The sequence below is a fragment of the Gracilinanus agilis genome, chromosome 3 (genome assembly GCF_016433145.1).
Source record: "Gracilinanus agilis isolate LMUSP501 chromosome 3, AgileGrace, whole genome shotgun sequence".
Classification (NCBI taxonomy): Eukaryota; Metazoa; Chordata; class Mammalia; order Didelphimorphia; family Didelphidae; genus Gracilinanus; species Gracilinanus agilis.
In genome coordinates, this window is record NC_058132.1 from 308,744,345 (window position 1) to 308,768,045 (window position 23,701).

The 23,701-nt window shown below is 37.4% G+C and overlaps 1 protein-coding gene and 1 pseudogene across 1 annotated transcript in view; one reads left to right on the top strand and one right to left on the bottom strand.

Moving 5' to 3' along the window:
- Positions 1 to 23,701, top strand: part of PTPN4 (protein tyrosine phosphatase non-receptor type 4) — a 244,163-nt gene that overhangs the window by 64,580 nt on the left and 155,882 nt on the right. Inside the window, exon 2 of the mRNA XM_044669925.1 lies at positions 5,041 to 5,195. Within this exon, the coding sequence (XP_044525860.1) occupies positions 5,058 to 5,195 (138 nt within the window). The 5' untranslated portion in view covers positions 5,041 to 5,057. The remainder of the gene's footprint in view (positions 1 to 5,040; positions 5,196 to 23,701) is intronic.
- LOC123242295 lies at positions 826 to 1,572 on the bottom strand (annotated as a pseudogene).

Sequence of the window (23,701 nt, forward strand, 5' to 3'; positions counted from 1 at the left end):
GTTGCTGATTATCATCCCTTAAGTCAGGAAAACTATTAGCAGCTTTTAACAATTTTGTTTCATTGGAATATTAGTAAAAAGAGGGAAATGTGGAAGGGAAAGAGATAAGGAGACTGCCCAGCCTCCCCTAAATGCTGATCTGGTGAAATGAAGCTCATTCCCAACAGAGTTCCAATCTCCATGTGGGAATCCTAGTCACTCACCAGCAAGCGGGGCAGGATCCAGCCAGGCAAGATGCAGAATGCAGAAATGCAGAAAAACCCTCAGAGCTCATGGAGACAGTAGCGAACCTAACAAGAAAGTCTCTGACTCAAAGCTCTAAAGCTGAAAGTTGAAGTCCCGAAGCTGAAAACTCCAGTCAAAAAGCCCAAAGCTTCAAGTTGAAGTCCAAAAACCCAAAGGAGCCATCCTTCAAAGGAGCAGAGACTCCAAAAGAGAAGTTCCTTGGACAGGAAGTTCAGGATTTTTTATAGCCCTTTTTCCACATCACTTCTTGTCCCTTCTCCACTTCATGGGAACAATTTGCAGTGGTTTTTTTTTTTTTTAAACCATACATCCTTTTTATTGTTAAGTCACGAAGAGGTATCAAAATTAAAAGAGCAAAATTACAGGATACTTAATGTAATTACTAGGAGAACTGAAGGAAGTGGGCAAAGGAACTAGGTGTAGAGTAGAATTAATGAACATGGGAAGAATAAAGTTGGGTACAACAGTGAACGTGTGCTGAAATATACTAAGGGAGAGGATCTGTTGAAAAGTTTTATCAAAGACAAGCACCTAGATGAAGAAATAATGAGATGAGAGTTCTAAAGCCCCAACATGTGCTTAAGAGTAGTCCTCCCTATTGGCTCTGTCTCTGTCATCCTCTCCTTCAGCTTCTTTTTTATCATCATTAATCAACTCCAGCTGTTTGCTCTTTCTCAATTTTTTTCCAGACTCCAATAAAGAATCCGCTTTCTGTTTTATCTGGGTTAACTCCTTAATTGTCTGAAAATCACCTTTCAACTTGCCAGATTTGGATGAAGAGCCCTGTGCCCACTCTTGGAATTAAAGCCACTTTTGCCTCTGTGAGAATTATTTCCTGACACGTGTTGGCGTTTTGGGGGCACCACTGCCCGAGCAATGGGAGGAGGAGGTGGTACATGTGCTGAGTAGCTATACATCCTCTTATGATAATTTCTTTGAAAATCATAATCCAGGTCAATGGAAGAGCTGAGTAGAGGGGATGGAAAAGGGTGTTCTGGTACTGACCCGTACATCTCCACTGCATAATGCTTCACACCTGCTTTTCCTTGGTTCACTTTTGGCTCTCTGGCCAGATTGATATCTAGTACCTGGCAGACAATCATTCTGCCATCTTCTCCTGCCACAGTAGCATGGGCATTTCACTCATAACTCAACAAAGGTAAACCTCTTATGAACAGAGCAGCCCACAATCTTGCCATATTTTGAGAAGATGGCCTCAACATCACTCTTCTTAACAACCAGAGCGTTGAGATTCCCAATGAAGACACCAGAGTTCATGGAACGAGGATCAGTTTTGTTGGTGACATTGCTGACCATGGTATTTGATGGCAAGGGTCAGACGGCCACAAGTGTAGCTGAAGATCAGAAAAATCTCACCAGTGGTGAGAGGGAGAAAAAGGCCTCCTCCCTAATCTGTAAAGAAACACTGCTGCTTCAGATCACCTCTTCAAATGCTACTACTACTTCTCCATTCCTGTCTCCATCTCCTCACCCAATCGAAGTCTTTCAATTTGCCTAGCACTGCTTAAGGAGGAGGTAGTGGCCTCTGGAGTTGTCACCACTCTAGCAAGTGATTTGTGAACTCTCATACTTAGTGACTGGTAAGGTATTAAGTAGAGGTACTTAAAGTTTTTGATTGATTTACTTTAAAGTTGCTGATTGATAGACAAAGAGAGTTTGATTAATTCTTCATATTACAAAGAGTTCAGACATGATTGAAGAACAACAATGACATCTTTGATTTGTGCACTTTATTCTGATAAAAATTTGTTAATGGGAATATATAGTCTTATGAGTTATGATATTTTCTTAATTTCCTTCTTTAAAAAAACCAAAAAAGTATGGCATTTTGAGTACTTGTTACAAGTCTCTTCTGGAATCTTCTCAATTAGATACTTTAAATCTCCCAACATCCTCAGAAATAATTACTTCCTTTATACATACTTGATCTAAGTGAACTATATTTTCTATCTGTTTCCTGTTGTAACCTTTCTACTTCTGCATCAGGGTCTATAATGTTTTGCCAAACATGGCAGCTCTGTTGTCATTGATGAAGTTTGTACTCTAAAGTTCTTTTTTTTTTTTTAATTTGCCATGGTTTCATGATTCATGTTCTTACTTTCCCCTTCACCCTCCCAAATCCCACCCCACCCCCCATAGTCAACGCACATTCCCACTGATTTTAACATGTGTCATCTATCAAGACCTATTTCCATATTATTGATAGTTGCATTGGTGTGGTGGTTTCAAGTCTATATCCCCAATCATGTCCGCCTCAACCCATGTTTTCAAGCAATTGTTTTTCTTCTGGGTTTCCTCTCCTGTAGTTCTTCCTCTGAATGTTGGTAGTGTTCTTTTCTGTAAGTCCCTCAAAATTGTCCTGGGTCATTGCATTGCTGCTGGTACAAAAGTCCATTACATTCTATTTTACCACAGTGTATCTATCAGTCTCTGTGTACCATGTTCTCCTGGTTCTGCTCCTTTCACTCTGCATCAATTCCTGGAGGTCTTTCCAGTTCACATGGAATTCCTCCAGTTTATTATTCCTTTGAACATAATAGTATATGATCATAGCAGATCTTTTAAACTTTTTGTCTGATGTCATATTTCTAATCATTCTTATATTGTCTTAGGACCATTTGCCTTAATTGGGCGTCTCATATAAAGCTTTTTATAATCATAGTTTACCACCCTCCACAGCTTTTTATTGATATCTTTTGTTTCTATTTCACCTTGATTTCCCAATATCTCCTCTTTCTCCTACCTAAAGAAGTTTTTTTTTTTTTTTTAATTTTAAACCCTTAACTTCTGTGTATTGACTTATAGGTGGAAGAGTGGTAAGGGTAGGCAATGGGGGTCAAGTGACTTGCCCAGGGTCACACAGCTGGGAAGTGTCTGAGGCCGGATTTGAACCTAGGACCTCCCGTCTCTAGGCCTGGCTCTCAGTCCACTGAGCTACCCAGCTGCCCCCAAGAACACTTTTTTAAAAGACAAAAAAGCATCTCAGCAGAACTAAACAACATATCAACCTTAGTCCAACAGAATATATAATGTTTTACATATATTGTCTTCCACTTTTAAAGAGGCTTTTTACTGTGTATGTGTCTTAATCTCTTTCCCTATCTGTAGACCTGATGGATGATTTCTTCTCTGCTCCACTAATTTGCTGATATCATCTTTTATGTTTAAATAATGCATGTATTTTGAGTTTATCTTTGTATAAGATTTGAAATGTTGGTCAATGCCTATTTTCTGCCAAATTGCTTTCTATTTTTTCATACTGTTTTTGTCATATTGTGAATTCTTAACCCCAGAGCTGGGATGTTTAGGTTTATCGATCACAAGATTACTGTGCTTGTTTGTTTAGTATATTATACAGCTAATCTGTTAAAACCCAGGTCTTATAACTTCAGATCCTATATGTATACTTTCTATTGTACTATGTTGTCTGCATATGTTATCTTCTGTAGTAGATGATTAGTGCCTTGATGGCAGGAAGTGTTTAATTTTTCTCTTTGTATCCTGAACAACAGTCACAGTTCCTGATACATAATACATGCTTAATAAATGCTTACTGATTGACTGATAGAATATTTTCATTTTTGTCTGCATAGCTCTATAACCCACCATTGTGTTTTGTATATAATAAGCACATTCAAATTAATTGTACTTCTTTAAGGCTTTTATTTATTTATTTATTTATCAAAAAAGTGTGATATAATTTTTTTCCGAAGTGATTCTTTATGGAGTAGAAAGGTATTTTCTTTTTGTAGGGCAGCTCTTAAATAGGTTGTCTGATTTCTCTTTTGAGATGAAACTAGTTTATTCATTTCTTGCTTTGTTTATTCTAGTATTTTATGCTTTTTAGATAATCATTTTAGTTTTCTAGATGTATTATAAACATGAAGTTTGGTATAATCATTTCTGAAAATTTTCTTGATTTATTTTGCCCTTGTTCTGGTATCTCCATTTCAATTTTGGTGAATTAGTTTGGTGTAGAGCAGTGGTTTCCAAACTTCTTTGGCCTACTGCCCCCTTTCTAGAAAAAATATTATTTATAGCCCCCTGTCTCATACTATCACCGCCCCCTTACAGTTATTCACCTCCCCCAAATGCACCTTTGGCCATCACCACCTCCCTGGATTGCTACAGCACCCACTGGGGGCAGTGGTGCCCACTTTGGGAATCACTGGTGTAGAGCAAGGAAATAGACTATTTCAATATATAAATATGATGTAAGAAGTTTGAACTATAGGAGAGAGGTGAGAACTTATATCCAGTCAAATATTCTACTAGAATATGCTGTTAATTGTAAAAAAATGAAAGAAAAAAAATTTTTAAAAAATCTTACTTGAAAATTTTTGTTAAACTGGGATTCTACTTGCTTTAAATAGGGAGTACTTAACCTTTTTTCTGTTATGACTCTATGAACTATTTCTCAGAATGATACTTTTGAAGTCATAAGTAAAATACACAAGATTATAAAGGAAACCAGTTACACTGAAATAGTTATCAAAGTAATTAAAAACTAATTCAAAAACCCTTAAATTAGGAATAGGTGAAATTGTAGATGTCATTTTTCTCCCATCCAAGTTCATAACTTCCTCCTACTGAAATATATCCACAGATCCCTTTGGGTATCTTAACTACTTAATTATTTTGAATCATATGTAGCAAATATTCTTTGTCCCACTTTTTTCTTAAAATTTATTAAGGTAAAATTTAGCACATAACTTTTAAGTGTCACATTTTATCTTTCTTTACTGTACTATTTTTTTTTCCTTGTTTGCAAAGACCACGTGTGGACAGTAATGACCGCACGCTTCCGATTGCCAGCTGGCAGAACTTACAATGTACGAGCATCTGAGCTGGCACGAGACAGACAGCATACAGAAGTGGTCTGCAATATCCTTCTCTTGGATAACACTGTACAAGCTTTCAAAGTCAATGTAAGTATCACATATCACCTTATTGCTTTTTTACTTAGTAATAAAATTAACATGTATGTTTAACCTGGCATAATTGAGGGAAAAGCCAGTCTGAATTCAGGAAAATATAAAAATATAAATTAAAAAAAAAAGAAAGAAAATTTAATTAAAATTTTAGTAACAAATGTCAATCTTAATACCCACCTGGTGGTGCTGGGTTGATGTAGTCCTATAATATTATAGCATTTAAAGAATTAAAAATAAATATCTTGTAAGAGGGAAAATTTTAGGTATTTATAGATATATATTTAAAGTGTGGCCGCCAGGAATCAACAATTCAGGTTGATTCCGTAATTAAATCAGACCCAAATCAGCATCAGGTTGAGGCAAGTTCATTTACAATCAGGAAGGTAAAGTATAGGAATAAAGAGAAAGGGAGAGGCTAGTCCAGGCCAAAGGCTTGGACGGAGAGAGAAGGTTAAAAGGCTAAATAAATGAAGCTGTAAGCCACAAGGCCCAACAGCCAGATAGGCAGAGTTTGGAAGTGGCCCAGCTAGGCCAAGGAAGTCAGCCTAACTTACCCACGTGACAATACAGAGTGTAAGCGTTCTGTGGTCTCAGGAGCTCCTTCGGCACCAGGTTCAGGGCCGGGACTGCCTCAACAGGAAGTAACTAACTTACTTAAAGAGATAGTGTGTTTCGTCACTTCCCGTGGGTCCATCTCTAATTCAAATGGACAAATGGCAGTCTCTACATTGATTTGGACTGCCCAAAGGGCAGTCCCTTGTTCTAGATTTGTTACTTATTGTCACATGTGGGTAACTCGTCTCCCCTCCCCACTAAGGAGGGTGAGGTGACATCATTTCTACGCCTAGGATGGGTAGATTTTTGACTATGAATGGGCTAGATTTAATTCCATTTACACAATCCCCCTGATGATCATATTGGGTGCCTAGTCACCCCAAGTGATCATTTTACACAAACATCTTATACTCACAAAGGTCTTCTAACTACAATAGTTAGAGGTAAGAAGGGAAATGGAAAAGAGAGAAAGCAAAACCAACGTTTTGCTAAGCGTGTTGACAAAAAACCAATTGGGGGCAGTCCCCTATTGGTATAACATGTACAATTAAAGTAGCTGTTCAAAACCCATCAGTCCATTCATTAGTACCCAAAGTTCATTCTGGATCGCTCAATGCAACAAACCCCATCAATTCAATCAATTGCAACCCAAAGTTCATTCTGGATCTCTTGATTAAATGTAGGTTCTTCAGGCATCTCTCTACAAACAGTTCATTCTCTGGATTAAGGAATCAGCAAGTTTCTTTCCCTGAGAATTTTTCTCAAACAAATTAAAAATTAAATATTGGATATTATAAAAATACAACAAAATCTTGGATTTTATAAAAATATAATCCCCCCTGATGTGGGTATTTAGAAAGAAATACCCAGATCAGCTCAAGATATATAGTTGAGTCATGGGGTTGTATGAGTAATTTTAAAAGAAAAAGAAGAAGGAAAAAAAATAAAAAATCAAATAGAAAAAAAATTTAAACTTTTGAAAAGGAAAAGCATTAAAATCAAAATCAAAACATCAAAAGCTATGTATATAAAATTTCTGAAGAAACAAAATAATTTTATAACAGGCCCTTGTATTAGGGTCCAATCAATTATAATTTCCATCCTACTAGTCTGTAGGACACAATGCAGTAATACTGCACTTACCCATTTGCAGCTAAGACTACAGGAAGTTGCCATTCTATAAGAGAGAAAAAAGGACCAGATTTATATGCAAGGGAAGTGCCTGTCATTCCCTTCACTCTCAGGAATATATGGGTGAGCCAGATGATAGCCAACCTGCGGTACCTGACTGGCAGTATAGTTTAGAGTCCTAAGTGTTTAAATTTAAAGTTAAGCTGACGTACTTAATAATCTTCAATCCTTAATAGGAGCATCATTTACAAAAGGTAATCTAATTCATAGACTGATTCACCAAGATCAGTAGAGAAATACCTGAGTAAGCTCCAACACATAATAATAACGATTTACAAAGAAGTACCAAAATAATGGATTAGAGGAAATGTACAGTTACAAAAGATGGACTGATTAAATGCTAACAGAAAAGAGAAAACTCTTGGAAAACCCATGTTACTTCATTGGTATTCTCTCATTCTCCACTCCCCCACCTCCCCACCCCCCCCCCAAAAAAAAAAAGCCAAGAAAGTGAGATGCTTGTTGTGAGCTTGTGTGAAGAAGTGAATGAGAAGATGCCTATAAGATGATCAGGCTTGTATGGGTTTTAGGTGATATCATTGGTAGATACAACCACAGTGATGAAATAATATTTTTAAATAGTTTTATATTCAAGTAAGTACAGTAATTCAAACCAGTCTAAACAAATATGCTGTCCATTGAAGAAAACTATATTTCAAGAATAGTTTAACAATGATTTAGAGTTAATTTCTTGGTTATATATAAATAATTCTTCTAATATAAATTGAGGATTCTTGAACATAATTCTCAAAATATTCTATATGCTTATCACTATTTTCTCAACATTTTTAATGACAGGCATTAAGTAAAAAAGTCTTGCCCTTATGTGAATTATTTCTTTGTTAACCGAAAATTTTTTGAGTTGCCTAGTCTGTGCTTACCTCACCATATCCCAGGTTCTCTAATGGGACATAATCACAAATTCTAAGTTAGTAGGGTCCAAATTAAATAGCTTTTATGATTTTTTAGTAGACAACAACTTTTGTAAACAAGAAAAGTACTTTACAAACCACAGGTTTTTGTATATCAGTTATTCTTATAAATAATAACTTGATTCATAACTTCCAAAATACTGTTTACTAAAATTGTCACTTGAATTTGGAAAACGCTATGTTAAAAAAAATTTTTTTTTAATAACTCTTACCTTCCATCTCAGAATCAATACTGTGTTTTCATTCTAAGGCAGAAGAGCGATAAGGGCTAAGCAATGGGGGTTAAGTGACTTACCCAGGGTCACATAGCTAGGAGATGTCTGAGGCCAGATTTTGAGCCTAAGACCTCCCATCTCTCAGTCCACTGAGCCACCTAGCTGTCCCACTTTTACACTATGTTGAAAAGTTTCTCACTGAATCTTTTCTTAGAGGTCTAATACATTTATTAGTACCTGGTATTTGCTCTACCCAGCCCTCAAGTAAGGATCTACTCTAAAGCAAAGAATCCCAGATTGGGGATCATTATGATTAAGTCATCTGGGTGGGAAAACCAAAACCCAGGCTGTAATTTCAACAGGAATTTGTACAACTTAAAGTCATTATCTAACACACAAAAAGAATGGCCAATAGGACTTCAAAAAGGAAAAAAATGCAGTATAATGTGATGAATCTTTCTAGTGCCTAGTAATAAAATGTGACAGAATTAGGATTAAATTTTTAAATTTAGTAAAATTAGCTTTTAGTTTCTTAGAGTAGATAAAATAATTTTTTTAACCTAGATAAAATAATTTTAGTTTCTTAGAGAAAATAATTCATGTTTATATAGTATTTTAGGATTTAAGAAATAGATTTTGTCACCAGAAACTATTTTTTGTTTTATGTTGTTTTCTGAGTTGCTAATCTATTGTCTTATTTTGTGTTATAAATATTTTAGAACTTTATAGGTCTCACTGACAGAAAAAAAATAAGAAAAACTAAACTTAGATTGGTGGCTGTGAGGTTCTTTATAATGTGGCCCTTTTAGCATTTCTGAAAACTGTACTGTTGTGAAGAAAATCCAGTCACTCAGCAAATATTTATTGTGCACTTGCTCTCTGCCAGGTACTGTATTGAACACTAGGGATACAAAGAAAGGTAAAAAACAATGGGGCTCTCAAGAAGCTCTGTAGTGTAATGAGGGCAAGAATATGCAAGAATATGCAGGAATAAGAGGTTTAGAGACTAACTTGGGGGTAATATTAGGGGGAAAGTACAAGATTAAGAAGAACTGGGAAAGACTTCTTGTAGCCTGGAAAGACAGCAAAAAGGCAAGGAAGAAGGCATGTGCACACATAATGTATATTAATAAACTTTAATCTGTATTTAAAATGCAGATTTTTCAAAAACATAAGGGAAAAGTTACTTAATTCCATGAAATAGTTGTTATTTATGCATTTTTATATGTAAAGATAGTTACGTACCTTCCCAGTTTAGACATGTTTTCTTGCATTATTGTTCCCAATAATCTGAGGCTATAAATTATAAATATTTAGCCTTTAGAAGAATGCCATATTTCTTTAAGGTGGTTTTTGTAAGAGTTGTATTTATTCACTCTTAATATTTATGTGCCTCTTTTACTTTGTTTCCTCATTTTCATGAGGTCAGACTAGATGAACCTTTAAACTTTCTGGGCTCTTTAATATGATTTTTCTCAATTTTTCCATCAATTGAAAAATTTGCTTCAGGTTTAATTTGATCATCTGTGTTCCATAATAATTAGTATAAATATTTTCAAATTATATTTGGGATATTGGACCCAGCCCTCAGGATGTTAATGTTTATTTGCTTGAAAAGTATCTTAATCTTTAGGACACATCAGACTATTCATTTCTACTTCCTAAATTCAGGTTAGAAAAATATGGTGATTAAACATACTCATGATTTTAAATATGGGAAAGAATTTAGAAATGATTTGGTCTAATTCTCTCATTTTATAGATTTTTTTAAAAAAAGGAACATAGAGAAGTGGTCATTGTCTCTTTTCCATTTTATTTATATTATTATATTTGGACTGTATGTACATTGTAGCTATCTCTTGTTGAAACAAGTCAGATCAATACTTTTACCCCAAGGAGAAGAATAAATGGTATGGTAAAAGTCTTTATGATAATTTATAGGCTTTTAGATAGATAAGTGCTAATAGAATATTTATATCAATACATTATTATTCATTGTTACTTATTTAGCTATCCTCTACCTTTTAACATGACTAGTTCCCCACCACCCCTCTACCACCACCACTCCACCCTACCCCCAGTTGTTAGCTGTGTAGTCTTGATATAGATTGGGCATGACCTCTGATTTGATTTGGTAGGTGTAAGGACTACCAGTCTGGAACTTGTATTTCCTATTGTAAATTAGTTTATAAATCATCTAAAACTTAGTCTTAGGAAGTGATTTACCTATGATCACATGATCAATTAAAAGAATGCTATTATATGGGTTTGTAGGGTTTTTCTTTTAAAAGGAAAAAGAATATTGACTAAGTTCTTCCTACCTTTTTAAATTCTTATATTTGGTGGTATAAGCTGCTCCAAATGGTCTTGTGCTAAATCAGTGTCTGCTTAGAACAGAAAAAGAAAACACAGATACAAAACTTAAGTAGACAGATGAAATTGGACATTTGAGTCCTTGGGATGAGGGAGACTAATTAGATATGTGGTACTTTTTTTTTTTAGCCTTACCTTTTGTCTCAATGTCAGTTCAAAGACAGAAGAGCAATAAGGAGTGGGCAGTTGGGGTTAAGTGTCTTCCTCAAGGTCATACAACCAAGAAGTGACTATGGCCATGTTTGAATCCAGGTACTCCTGACTGCCAGCAACACTCTGTCCACTGTACTACCTGGCTGCCCCTGACATGTGGTATTTTTAACAGAAATTGGGAAGAGTTAAGGCTTTTGAATGAAAGATAATGTTTTGGCCATACTGAGTTTGAGATATTAAGATATCCAGTTAGAAATGTCCAATATGCATTATATTTCTGCATGTACATGTGTGCAAGTATATTGATTTCTGAGTCATCTTCAAGGCAAGAATGTTTAAATACATAGGACGTAATGAGGTTACTGAGAGAGTATAGACTGAGAAGAAAAGAGAGCTTAGGATAGAACCTTTGGGGAGGTGGCCAAGACCTGCAATTACAAGCTCTCATATGGATGATGATTCTGTAAAAAAAAAAACATAGAAAGAGTGATTGGATAAGTAAGTCATCATAGCCCAAGGGGAAAGAGTGGCCTGTAGTGTCAAATTTAGAGCAAGAATGTTAAGAGATGATAAAAGACCATCAGATATGTGATTAAGTCATTGGTAACTTTACTTGAATGATGAGATCAGAAGCCATATTGCAGAGGGATAGGAAATGGATGCAACTAGTATAGAAATCTTTTTCAAGGAAATTTGGCTGGAGGATTAGTAGGGTTTAGTGAAGGTTTTTTGAAGATGAAGAAAACTTTGAAACTAGTAAGCAAAGAAAAGAGTAGATAGAAGTTAAAGATGAGATAGGGTTGGGGATGGGAAGATGATTGAATTTTCAGTCTATTGGAGAGGAGTGGAAGGGATGTTATCTAGTATACATTTACTTTTGTTTGCTTTGTGGTGGTTCTTTTCATTTAAGTTGTTGTAGTTGTTGACTTTGAAAAAAGCAGAACTATTAAATAGTCAGGAAAACCACTCTTTAATTAAGGAAAAGGGGGAACAGGGCTGTTTAGGCTTCCACTCAGAGCTGGGAGCTACATGCCCTATGCAGAGTCCAAGCATTGAACACTGCTTGCTCTGGTCACTGACCCCTTGGGAGTGGCTCTGAGCTAGATGACAACTCCTGGGAACAAAAGAAATTGGGGAACCTATATACCATTTGGGAAGATCCTGGGGCTGGGAAATATGATTGGCATTATCATCTGGATTGGACACAATCAAATCTTGGGGAAGGAATCATAGCCAGAGGCTAGGGTATAAAGGAAGGGGCTACTTAAAATGGAAAGGTGGTCCCTGCCCCAGAGTGTCTTCCTGGGACCGGGTCTCCGATACCTAGGGGAAGACTACCTAAGACAAAAGAATATTTAGCATTTACCCTAGGGTCCATTATTCAGTCTGCAACTAGCTTGAGATTCCCTTCAGGGTGGATTCTCTGGGGAACCGGGAACAAGCACAAGCTTTAGGGGTCTCCAACCTACAAACTCTTTCTAAAACTTGGGGTTCATCAGATCTCACTAAGCCACAAGTTTGGGGTCTCTAAGATTCCATGTCGACACCCCCCCTTTTGGTCAAGACTTTCAAATCCCGGGGTCCTGATGTAATACCTTGGCTTCCTCTCTCCTGCAGACTTCTCTCTTTGCACAAGACTGCTTCATTACTGCAAGAGAAAACTTAAAAGGGATCTGTAAACACATTCTTTAACAGACCTTGATCAACTCCCAACATACTTACTCACTGTAAAGATTATTCTAACCTTACTCTTGACATCCCATATAATTGATTCTATTAGTGTTCATTCTACACCCATTATAAGATTATTTAAACTACATACTCAATCAGAAAAAAATTGCCTTACTTTACCAAAATATCACTAACAAAGCAACACTATAAATAATAGAAATATAAAAGCAAAAATAAATCTACATCACAGGTTAATCAGGGCTTGTGAATCTGAAAGTAGCCTTTCCTCCGTACAGTGACCAACATTAAAATATCACCTAATTCCAAGAAAAATTCTAATTAAATATTCTATGACAGCAATCTCAAAATCATATGAAAAACTTAACTTAGAAAAAACACAGAACTATTAAATAGTCATTTTTTTTTTTATCCTGGAACTCCATTCAAGGAGCATAGGGCCACAACCAGTAGGCAATGGGACACATAGTCGCTCAGGGTTACCCAGCTGGGAAGTGTCTGAGCCCGGACTTGAACATAGGACCTAAATAGTCATAACCACTCTTTAATCAAGGGAAAGGGGGAACAGGGCTGATTAGGCCTCTTATGCAGCACTGCATCTTATGCAAAGTGAACTCTGTTCCCCTCTGCTCCCTGACCCCCTGGGAGTGACACCGCACTAGATGACCACTCCAAGGAACAAAAGAAATTGGGGAACCTATATACCATTTGGGAAGATCCTGGCCTGGGAAATATGTTTGGCATTATCATCTGGATTGGATACAATCAAGCTTGGGAAAGGAATCATAACCAGAGGCTAGGGTGTAAGGGAAGGGGCTGCTTACTCAATGGATACTATAGGATGGTCCCAACCCAGGTATGCCTTTCTGGGAAAGGGTCTTTGATACTATGGGGAAGACTATCCAAGACAAAAGGATATTTAGCATTTACCCTAGGGTCCATTATTTAGTGTGCAACTGCTAGTCTGGGATTCCCTTCAGAGTGGATTCTCAGGGGAACTGGGAACAGGGAACAAGAACAAGCTTTAGGGGTCTCCAACCTACAAGCTATTTCTAAAACTTGGGGTTCATCAGATCTCACTAGGCCACAAGTTTGGGGTCTCTAGATTCCATGTCAACATATAATATAGTACATGTATTAGATATGGTATACATGTACTAATTTATATATTTTACATATTACATATTTTGTTTATATCTTTTTTAATCACTGTTCTTAATGCTGTCCTCTATAATATATAAATTCTATATTATAATGTATAACATATTATATATAAAAATTCCCAAATTGTATTTTCAGGATTTTATAAACAAAGACCATTTACCGTGTTATAAAGAAATGGGAGATATTCTACTACTAGGGGAGAGATACTGGAGAGGAGAGGAGCTGTGTCTGTATTCCCCTAGGAGCTGGTGATGGGGGAACACCAACCCCATCACCCTTGCTAGATGTTATAATTCCCCTTCTAAATAACAGTGCCCAGGAAGGTCAGGTGGATGGGTAACCCCTTCAGATTCCACCTGGGGTTGTATCAGTTATTAATATTGGGCTCTGATTAGCCTTGGATTACATTGTTCATCTGATTGCATTTGCTCCCTCCCCAAGGGTCATGATATAATGACCACTCAGGAAAGTCCTTACTAAATACTTTATGATCTTAATTAAGGAAAGGATAATCAGGATATGGATTGAGGATTGGAGACCCTGTCAAGCTAATGCCTATAAGCTATAATCCCTCAGAACTGGAGGCTATTGATTCAATAAAACTGGAACTATTGTTCACAACCCCTCTGATTCAGCTTGGCCACTGCCAAACCAGAGAGAGTCTGCTCTGTTGGTGCAGCTATATTGATGATTTCCTCTCAGCTTTCTTATAATCAGTTTGTGATGTTTTAGCCTTGACAGCCTTCAGGAAGTATTCCACCCTTAACAAAACCACCCTCTTCTTCTCAGACCTCCCTTCCTCCCTTTCACCACCCAGGACCCAGAGACCTAAAAGCTATGATGATTCAGATACCTGAAGATCTAGGGAGATTCAGAGAGAACCAATGACCAAGGGTCAGAGACCCACAGATCAATGGTCAAGGACCCCTCCCAGATGGCTGTTGGGGTATTTTCAGGCCAACTGACTTTTGCCCCTGGCTTACAGCATCTGGGAACATTCCTATGTCTCCAACTGTCTCCCCTGTCAATCAAGGTGAGACCAACATTTCCCAGGGTTTGAATATAACAACCACACTTCTTTCTAATTTTTTTATGTTTTAATTTACTTAGGTTTTACTCTTCATTAATAGTGGAATGCCCCTATTAATAAAATTAAAGATCTCTTGATGATTGAAGTAAATTGAATTATGATACCTGTCATAAAACTGATTTCATCCATTTAATATGATTTTTAGAATCATTGTTTTTTGACTATTATCATTGCCATACAAATGGTCAAAAATGTGCAAGCAAATGCTGTTTGATATGTTAATCCTGCCAGGAAAATAAATGTTAAGGTTAGTTTAAATACTTTCTTTTTATAAGTCATGATTCACCTGATGTTCTTTTCTAGGCTTTTTGTTAGATAGCTATGCTTTCAAAAAAAAGGATTAATCTTGAATCTTCTTTAAAGGGTACCACTAAAAAAAGCAATTTGCAAATATTGCAATGTGTCTAATAAGATAATATTTTAGGTTTTTTTTATAAGTGATATAATCCTTTGTTGATATTTTTAAAGCAAATTTTTTTCTTGGTTATGGAAATAATTGAAATATCAAATATACTTTTATAAGTCCAAATGGGGGAGGGCATAATTTTATTTTTTTAAAATATTTGTGACTGCTTCTATTTGACATTGAGATCCTGTTAAGAAGTAATGCTTTGAGGAAATTATGGCAATTGATATTCTTTTCATTTTTAAGCCATTAGGACAGTGCAATTTTATTTTTGGTATTAATAACAGTGTTCAAATTTGTTTTATCATAGTCATCATCATCATCATTAGTATGGTATGGTAGTAATTAGTAAATTAAAACTTTTTTAAATTAAAAAATGATTAGTAAAGCATGGTAGTAATTACCAAACTTTCTAACTGCTCTAATTGTTTATAACTAAAAGAATATTAATAATCAGTGTCTTTCATGAATATATATGTATTATATATATATATATACATGCATACTCATATACATATGCATACTTATGTGTGTATGTCAGTAAGCATTTATTAAGTATCTTCTGTATGCTAGGCACTGTGCTAAATAGTGGGTCTTTAAAAGAGGAAAAAGACAGGCCCAGCCCTAAAGGAATTTATAATCTCAGGAGAAAGACAAGCAAATAAATAAGGTCTATGCATAATAATTAGGAAATAATTAACAGCAGGAAGACACTAGAATAAGAGGGGTTGGGAAGAACTTTTTGTTGAAAATAATACTTTAGTTGTGACTTGAAGAATGAAAGAGTGTGAAAAAGTGCACGCACGTGTGTGTGTCTGTGTGTATGTGTAGATCAGCCCTAAGATTTCATTAATAGAGGGAAGTAGGGAGCTCCCAAGTGGATTAAAGTTCCCTTTGCTAGGGATGACCTTCTTTAAGTTGTCATAGCCAGTCTTTTAGAAGCAGAACTTGTATTGTCTTCTTACTAAAGCTACCTATCAATCTACTAGGCCTGTGGTGGCAAACTTGTGGCATGCGTGTCGGAGGGGACCCTAAGAGCCCTCTCTGTGGGCACATGCACTGTCACCCCAGCACAGAGTTCACCAAGAGTTTGTTACTAGAAAACCAGAGGAATATGGATCCAGGCTGCTCTCCTCCCTCTTTCTACACAGGCCTGAGGACATTTCTCACATCACCTATCCCTCTAAAAGGTTTGCCATCACTGCACTAGGCTATTACACTCTTGGAAATTACTGAAGGCCCCAAAGAGTTTTTCATTATGTGGATAATATATATCAGTAATTATCATACTAGAAATTAAAACTGATACATTAAAAATATTAATTTATTAATTAATTTTAAAATAACAGTAATAAACCTTTTGCATGTTAACGTAAGGGTCAGCTTAAGTGGCACAGTAGGTAGAGTGCTGGGCCTAGAGTAAGGAAGACTCATCTTCTTGAATTCAAATCTAGTTTCAGACATTTATTAGCTATGTGACCCTGGGCAATTCAATTAATCCTGTTTGCTCCAGTTACCTCATCTATAAAATGAGCTGGAGAAAGAAATGGCAAACCACTCTAGTATCTTTGCCAAGAAAATCCCAAATGGGGTCATGAAGAGTTGGATACAACTGAATAATAGGATGCAGAAAGCTTAAATTATTTTAATGACACTGCAAGGGAAGGAAATTAACTTTTTAAAAGTTAGCTACTCTAAAATCTATTCATGTTTAAGTATATTTATTATATGTGAATATGTATGTAGCAAAACACAAGTGTTAGTGTATATATGTATATAAAGAGAAACATCGGGAGTAGGAACGACACAAGACATGTAGTGTGAAATGAAAATAACACTAAATATGTAGTCAGAAAATTTTGACTTCTTATAGTTCTTATTTCAATTTTGACAGGCCATGTGACCAGAATCAGGTAATTAATTGTACTTCTCATTCTTTTAAACATTAGAGCTTATATTATTGACATAATGCTAAGAGCATTTAGCAACCTATAAAAACAAAAAGGCAAGTAGGTATGTAGGAATGAGATAAGAGAGACAGAGAGACCTACATATTCACAACATAACCTAGTGAATGAGTTTTCAAAGTATGATCTACAGACCCTAGTGGTCCCTAAAACCCTTTCATGTACTGCAAGGTCAAAACTATTTTTATAAATACCAAGATGTTTGACTCTTTAGGTGAGATAATTTACCCCATTGCCCCTCTCCTTTCCATTTTCTCTCAGTGCAAGCTTCTTTTTTAACTCCTTGATTTTTTTAGTATATCATATCATCCTAATCAGCTTACTTCCCCACCCTCTAAGTCTACTCCTTCAAACTCTCTATTACTTATATAACATTCATGATCTTAAGTGGGGTTAAAGCTGCCTCATAGAATTTCCCAGGGCGCCCCCCCACCCAAGAACTCCAGGAGAGGGGGCAGTTGGGGTAGTTAAGAACCTGGGTATAAAAAGCCAAGACACCCAACTTGCAATTTTGGACATTTTTGGACACCCCTTTTTGGGTTCAAGGGGCTGCAAAGGAGAGTTAGGTAGCTCATCTCTGACCTCAGGGAGCAGAGTGTTACTTGGCTGGTTTACTCCACAGAGACTATACCAAGCTGTGAGAATTGGAAAAAATTACCTCACTTAACAGGATCTCAACTAATCTCTATTTCAAACAGATCTTCAATCAAAGTTAACCTTCACCATCTTAAATTTAGTAACATTAGATTAGGAAAAAGGTTAATTAGTGAGTGAGATAAAAGTTAAGTTATTCAAAGCACTTTCCCCAAAGGGAAGCCAAAAAGTTTATTAAAGATTTTAGATAGCTTACCTCCCCCCCTCATTCCTAAAATCTACCTCCCCTCTCCCTGTTTTCCTGAAATTAATAAATCCCTTTCTTAGTTGGATTTGAGAGCCTGTGTGAAGTTATATTAGGCTATACTTACCATCAATATACATTACCTAAGCAAAAAATTCATCCAACCAAGCACTGTAACAGCTGTTGACCAGAGAGCAAGTCTGCTGCATTGAGAAGACAACCTGAATCTTTTATCTATCTTAGGGTTTAGGGCAATGGTCAGCAACCTTTTTGGCCCTGAGAGCCATAAAGGCTTGCTAGCGGAAGGAGGATGGAGGTGGAAGGAAGGAGGAGGATGGAGGTGGAAGGTGCTGGAATATGGGGCGGGGCCTGAAGGGCCCCCTGGGGCACATCCTGGGGCTCTGCCCAGACTGGCCAGTTGAGAGGTGGAGCCAGATATGGCTGGAGAGCCATACATTGTGGACCCCTGGTTTAGGGAATAATTTTTAAACAGTGGGTGTGGCTAATCTCAGTGGGATTATTTTCTATCAATCTACCAATTTAGCCCTGGATTAGTCAAATTTGTTCAGCCTCCATTACTTGAGCTAAAGGGGATTCAGTTTTGAAAATGGAGAAACACTGAGCTTTGTAGAGGGCTGGATGGTGTTTTAATGACCTCCTGGGAAGATGCAAATAATTTTCACCATTTGGTTCACAATAAATGGTTGCAGCTAATTTGCATAGGATGTCCCTTCCAATCAGATTGTTTGGACATGATGGAAGCAAAAGGAATGAATGATCAAGCTGGATGGGTCCCAATTTCACCATTTTGGGTTTGAACTTTGGTGCCAATTGTGATATCCCAGCAGTTCCTCTCACTTCTACATTCCCTTGCATTTCACAATCCCTTGGCAAGTGCTATAGTACAGAACACTTTGCCCCTGTGTCAACCAGTCCTTGAATTATTTCCCCATTTATTTCAATATTGGTTATTGGCTCAATAATGGTATTATATTTGTGCAAAGGAAGCAACTGGTTTGGTTGACTTTGTGGCTGAAAATCAATGGTATCAGACTCCAATGTCAGCATATTAGGTATATTATGGTAATTTTCTGAATCCACTATGGCTGCCTCCATTGTCATGGCTGCCTCCATGAATAGGTCCCTTAAAGATTCTAATCCTGCCTAGTCTCCCAGCCCATGTGTCTCCCAGGTAACGGTGCTTGACTTAGAATTCTGGAGGACTGCTTGGGTAGAGAAACATGGCTGATTTTCAAAGTCAGTTATAGACTGATGTTTTGTTTTCAGTTATAGAAGTTTGCAAGTTCCCTTTTACAGCTTCAGGGTGAGAGTCTGATGTATTAACTTCCCCTTGGTCTGTGCCAGGTTGTCTCTTCTCTAACTTTGGGCTAGTTTGATGGTAATGTCTGTCCCAAGTGAACTGTGTTTTCTCCCTTAGTCCCTTAGAATCTTCAGTCAAGCTGGTGGGGTTTGGTGTTAGAAAAACCTCGTCTGAAAACAGTTTGAGTTTAAACTCATTCTCAGCATGGGTTCTTGGCATAAAATCACAAGCCTTGGGGTTTAGATTAGATATAAGGTTACAATTGCTGAGTGGGGAGGCTGGCAACTCCGCTGCTTTTGTTAGGGATTTTCTTGGCTACTTTGTACTAGTGAGGTTGAGGAAAAAAATATTGCCTTTTCCTCTTGGGTGGAACACTGGTCTCCCGGTTGAGTTACATATGGCTCATGTCTCTGGCCAATATGTTTCTCACTGTGTGTCTTTATTCAGGGTAGGACTTTGATTTCTCCTTGACATAGTCTTTCTCAAACACAGGTATTTTTTTTTTCTGGCAGGCTGGTTTTAGGCTTTTATTGCCCCAGACCAGTCCTGTGCCTCTTTCTGTTACATTTCTATCTTGTCATGGAGCATGTGCCAGCTCAGTGTTCTCAGCTGATGTGTGACCATTCCCAAAGATTTCTTTTCTCATTTGAGCAATTTCTTTTTCCATTTGGTCCTCCTCAACAGTCTTTTGCCTGTTTACATCCTCAAATATTGTATATTGATTAATATCGATGCCTAACCACAGTAAAGTAGCCTCAGTCTCAGTTTTATATCTGTCCCCATTGATCTCAGTGCTCTCTCTTCTTTTCCCACTTATTTTTGGACTTCGTAAATTAATGTTCTGGCTTTATTGGTGACTGGGCCTGGACCCTAATTTCTAAAAATTTTGCATCTCCTTAAGCGAGGGAATTTGGGAATTCTTTTTACATCATGATTACAGCATTTGTCTTATAATTTGTCTGCCCATTTGCTGGTGCTATAGATTTTCCTTGTGTTATCTCTATGACCCTTAGGTTTGGTGAAGTCTGTTTGCTTCTTGAACCTACAGTCCTTGATCAGATGCCTGGGTTTTTGGCACAAATAGCACCGAGGGGTCTTATTGTAGCTTTTCTTGGGATTGGAGTATGACTCTGTTTATCTGTAATTGGATTGGCTTCTAGCAGTTTGCAAGGCTAAGTTCTTAAACTCTTCCCTCTTTTTTCCTTTTTCATTTCCTTTAGTTGTCTTTTCAGATAAGATATTCTGTTTTTCTCTGAATCTGAATTTGCTTGAACCTTGTTTTCCTTATTCTTTTTTTTTATTTTTTTATTTTTAACCCTTGTACTTTGGTGTATTGTCTCATAGGTGGAAGATTGGTAAGGGTGGGCAATGGGGGTCAAGTGACTTGCCCAGGGTCACACAGCTGGGAAGTGGCTGAGGCCGGGATTGAACCTAGGACCTCCTGTCTCTAGGCCTGACTCTCACTCCACTGAGCTACCCAGCTGCCCCCTGTTTTCCTTATTCTTAAGAGTCATGAATGTAAGTGGCATGTTACCTCAGTTCTTCCAAAGAGGGAGTCTCCCACTGAGGACAGCACTGTCTGAAATTAATTTGAATGAGTATGGTGGCCCCCTTTATGAACTGCCTCCTTATGTGAGGTAGGGATTCTGCAGCCTGATCTTTATGGAAACTCCAAAAATTCTCAGTTCCCTCAAGAAAAGGACTGGGGTGCTCATCTTCGGCCTGCCTCAGTTTTTCATATTTATTCCATGCATTAGGTCTTTTTGCATGGATTTTGAGCACTTCAAGGAGATGATAGCATGGGATGAGACCTCAAACTCTTGGTGATCTAGTGGCCAGGATGTCAGATTGTCATTAGATCTAGTCTCTTCCAGGAACCTTGCCTTCTCTGAGGGGCTATAAAATTCATCCAGGAGAAATTCAACATCACTAAAATGGTTAAACAAATCAAAGGTTCTTTTCAATTCTTTTGCAGACTTGTAAGGGGACAGGAAGTATTTGGGGAATCTTCTCCTAAGGACTTCCAGGTCTTGTGCTGTGAAAGCCTTGTACATTTTCATGTGAATAACTTCTCCTTCCAGTTTAAAATGAGTCTGATTGATAATGGGGTACAAAGATATGGTATTTTGTCCTATTGTCTCTGCCTCAGGTTGTTTTTCCTTTGCCTGTGTGTCCTTAATTTGAATGGGGTCTGATGTAGCCATGGAGTTCTGTGGATTTGTAGCAGTTGGGTTATGAGTCTTCTCTGTAACCTCCAGCTACATTATTGTATGGAAGTCTAGGGTTTGGCCCCTCTCTAATCTTCTTGTTTATCAGGTGTTTGATCTGCTGTGTGATTTGCACTTTCATCACATGCAGCAGTTCCTCCTTGATGTTCTTCCTTGTTCCCCATAGTAAATCAAAAGCCTTTTAAGTCCCCAAAGTCCCTGGATTGTTGTGATTACCATAGCTAATATTGTGGGCAAGTATGTTATAAACTCTGCCATGGTTAGAGCCAAGTACTTGTGTGAATCATATATTGTCAGTATTTTCAGGCACTATTCAGGAATAACATAAAACCAGAGATTAAAAATTCCCTGAGTTGCAGACCAAATAAAAAGGGATAAGCTGGCAAAGATATACATGAATCTTGGTATTCCCATTTTTCCTATACCCCTCAGATATCGGTTCTTATAGCTGGCTCAACCAAAAACTGTTAAAAAAAGTTAATGGAGAAACGCTGAGATTTGTAGAATTGATAATAGAAGGGGCTGTGTTTCTCCCAGCCTGACAGACTCTACTGGACTGAGTCTGCCACATTGTCTCTTTTAATAGTTGCCCAAGCAAGTAACCAATGAGAAGTTGTGTGTGTGTAGCCAACTTCTCTAGCTCTTGGCTTGGGGTTGGATTTGTTGTTGGTATGGGCTTGTATTAATATGCTAGTTGGATAACGCTAAGATTCTGACTGCGTGAAACAAATTCCCCTTCCTAATAGATTTAGATGTTTCACTAATTAGGAAAGGTACTCCAATCTTTGCTTTGAACTTATTAACAGGATTTATTTCTTACTTAACAAGGTGTTAGGAACAAGGAAGTAGGATAATGGGTTTGGGAAATATTAAGCTAGATTTAAATAAACAGAGGTGAACCGAAATGAATTGGATGATAGGTTTGGTAATAGGCTGGAGCTATCTTTTCCCTCTCACAATCCTTGGCTCAGCCTGGCTGTGGCACAAGCCAAAGGATAGGGAAGGTTAGTGATATTCTTCTTGTTGGTTGTGATGATGTTTCTCTCAGCTCTATTAATTAGCAGGTAATTGATTTCTTATGGCAACTAGATATAGATGCTGGATTGCAAGTCTGGGCCTACCCTCCCTCCAGTCCACCCTCTTTTCCTAAGAAATTCTCCAAATGAGACCCCATGTGCATTTGCCTCTGGGTATTTATAGGGTGGTTCCAACTGTCTTCTGGCCCTGGCTCACACCACCCTGGGCACATTCTGAGGTCTTTAACCGACGTTTCTGTCACTCAAAGTATCCTCCATCTTGTCCCAGAAGTTCCTTATTTACATCAGTTAACTGTTATTTCCATCTGCGCTAACTGCTTCAAGAGGGGGAAGGGGCAGAATTCTATTCATTCCTATACCTCCCCCTTGCTAGGATAGCAGCATCCTCCTTGCTCTGACTATTACTAACCATTGCTAATCTGACCCAATTCAAGTTATAAGAATTTTTTTCCCTTTTAAAAATTTTTTAATATTTTCCCATAGTTACAAGTTTCAAGTTCTTTCCCTCTTCCCCAAACCTCCCCCCCACCCACCCATAGCTGATGCACAATTCCACTGCGTTTTACATGTATCATTGATTAAGACCTAATTCCATATTATTGATAGTTGGACTAGAGTTATCATTTAGCGTCTGCATCCCCAATAATATCCCCATCAGCCCATGTGTTCAAGCAGTTGTTTTTCTTATGTGTTTCTCCTCCCACAGTTCTTCCTCTCAATGTGGCTAGTTTTCTTTCTTATAAGTCCCTCAGCCTTGCTGTGGATCTTTGCATTGCTGCTATTAGAGAAGTCCATTATGTTCGATTGTACCACAGTGTATAAGTCTCTGTGTACAATGTTCTCCTGGATCTGTTCCTTTCACTCTGCATCAATTCTTGGAGGTCATTCCAGTTCACATGGAATTTCTCCAGTTCATTGTTCCTTTGAGCACAATAGTATTCCATCACCAACAGATACCACAATTTGTTCAGCCATTCCCCAATTAAAAGACATTCCCTCATTTTCCAATTTTTTTGCCACAACAAAGAGTGCAGCTTTAAATATTTTTGTACAAGTCTTTTTCCTTATTATCTCTTTGGAGTATAAACCAAGCAGTGCTATGGCTGGATCAAAAGGCAGACAGTCTTTTAAAGCCCTTTGAGCATAGTTCCAAATTGCCATCCAGAATGGCTGGATCAATTCATGACTCTACCAGCAACGCATTAATGTCCCAATTTTGCCACATCACCTCCAACATTCACCACTTATTCATGTTAGCTAATCAGCGTGGTGTGAGGTAGTACCTCAGAGTTGTTTTGATTTGAATTTCTCTAATTATAAGAGATTTAGAACACTTTTTCA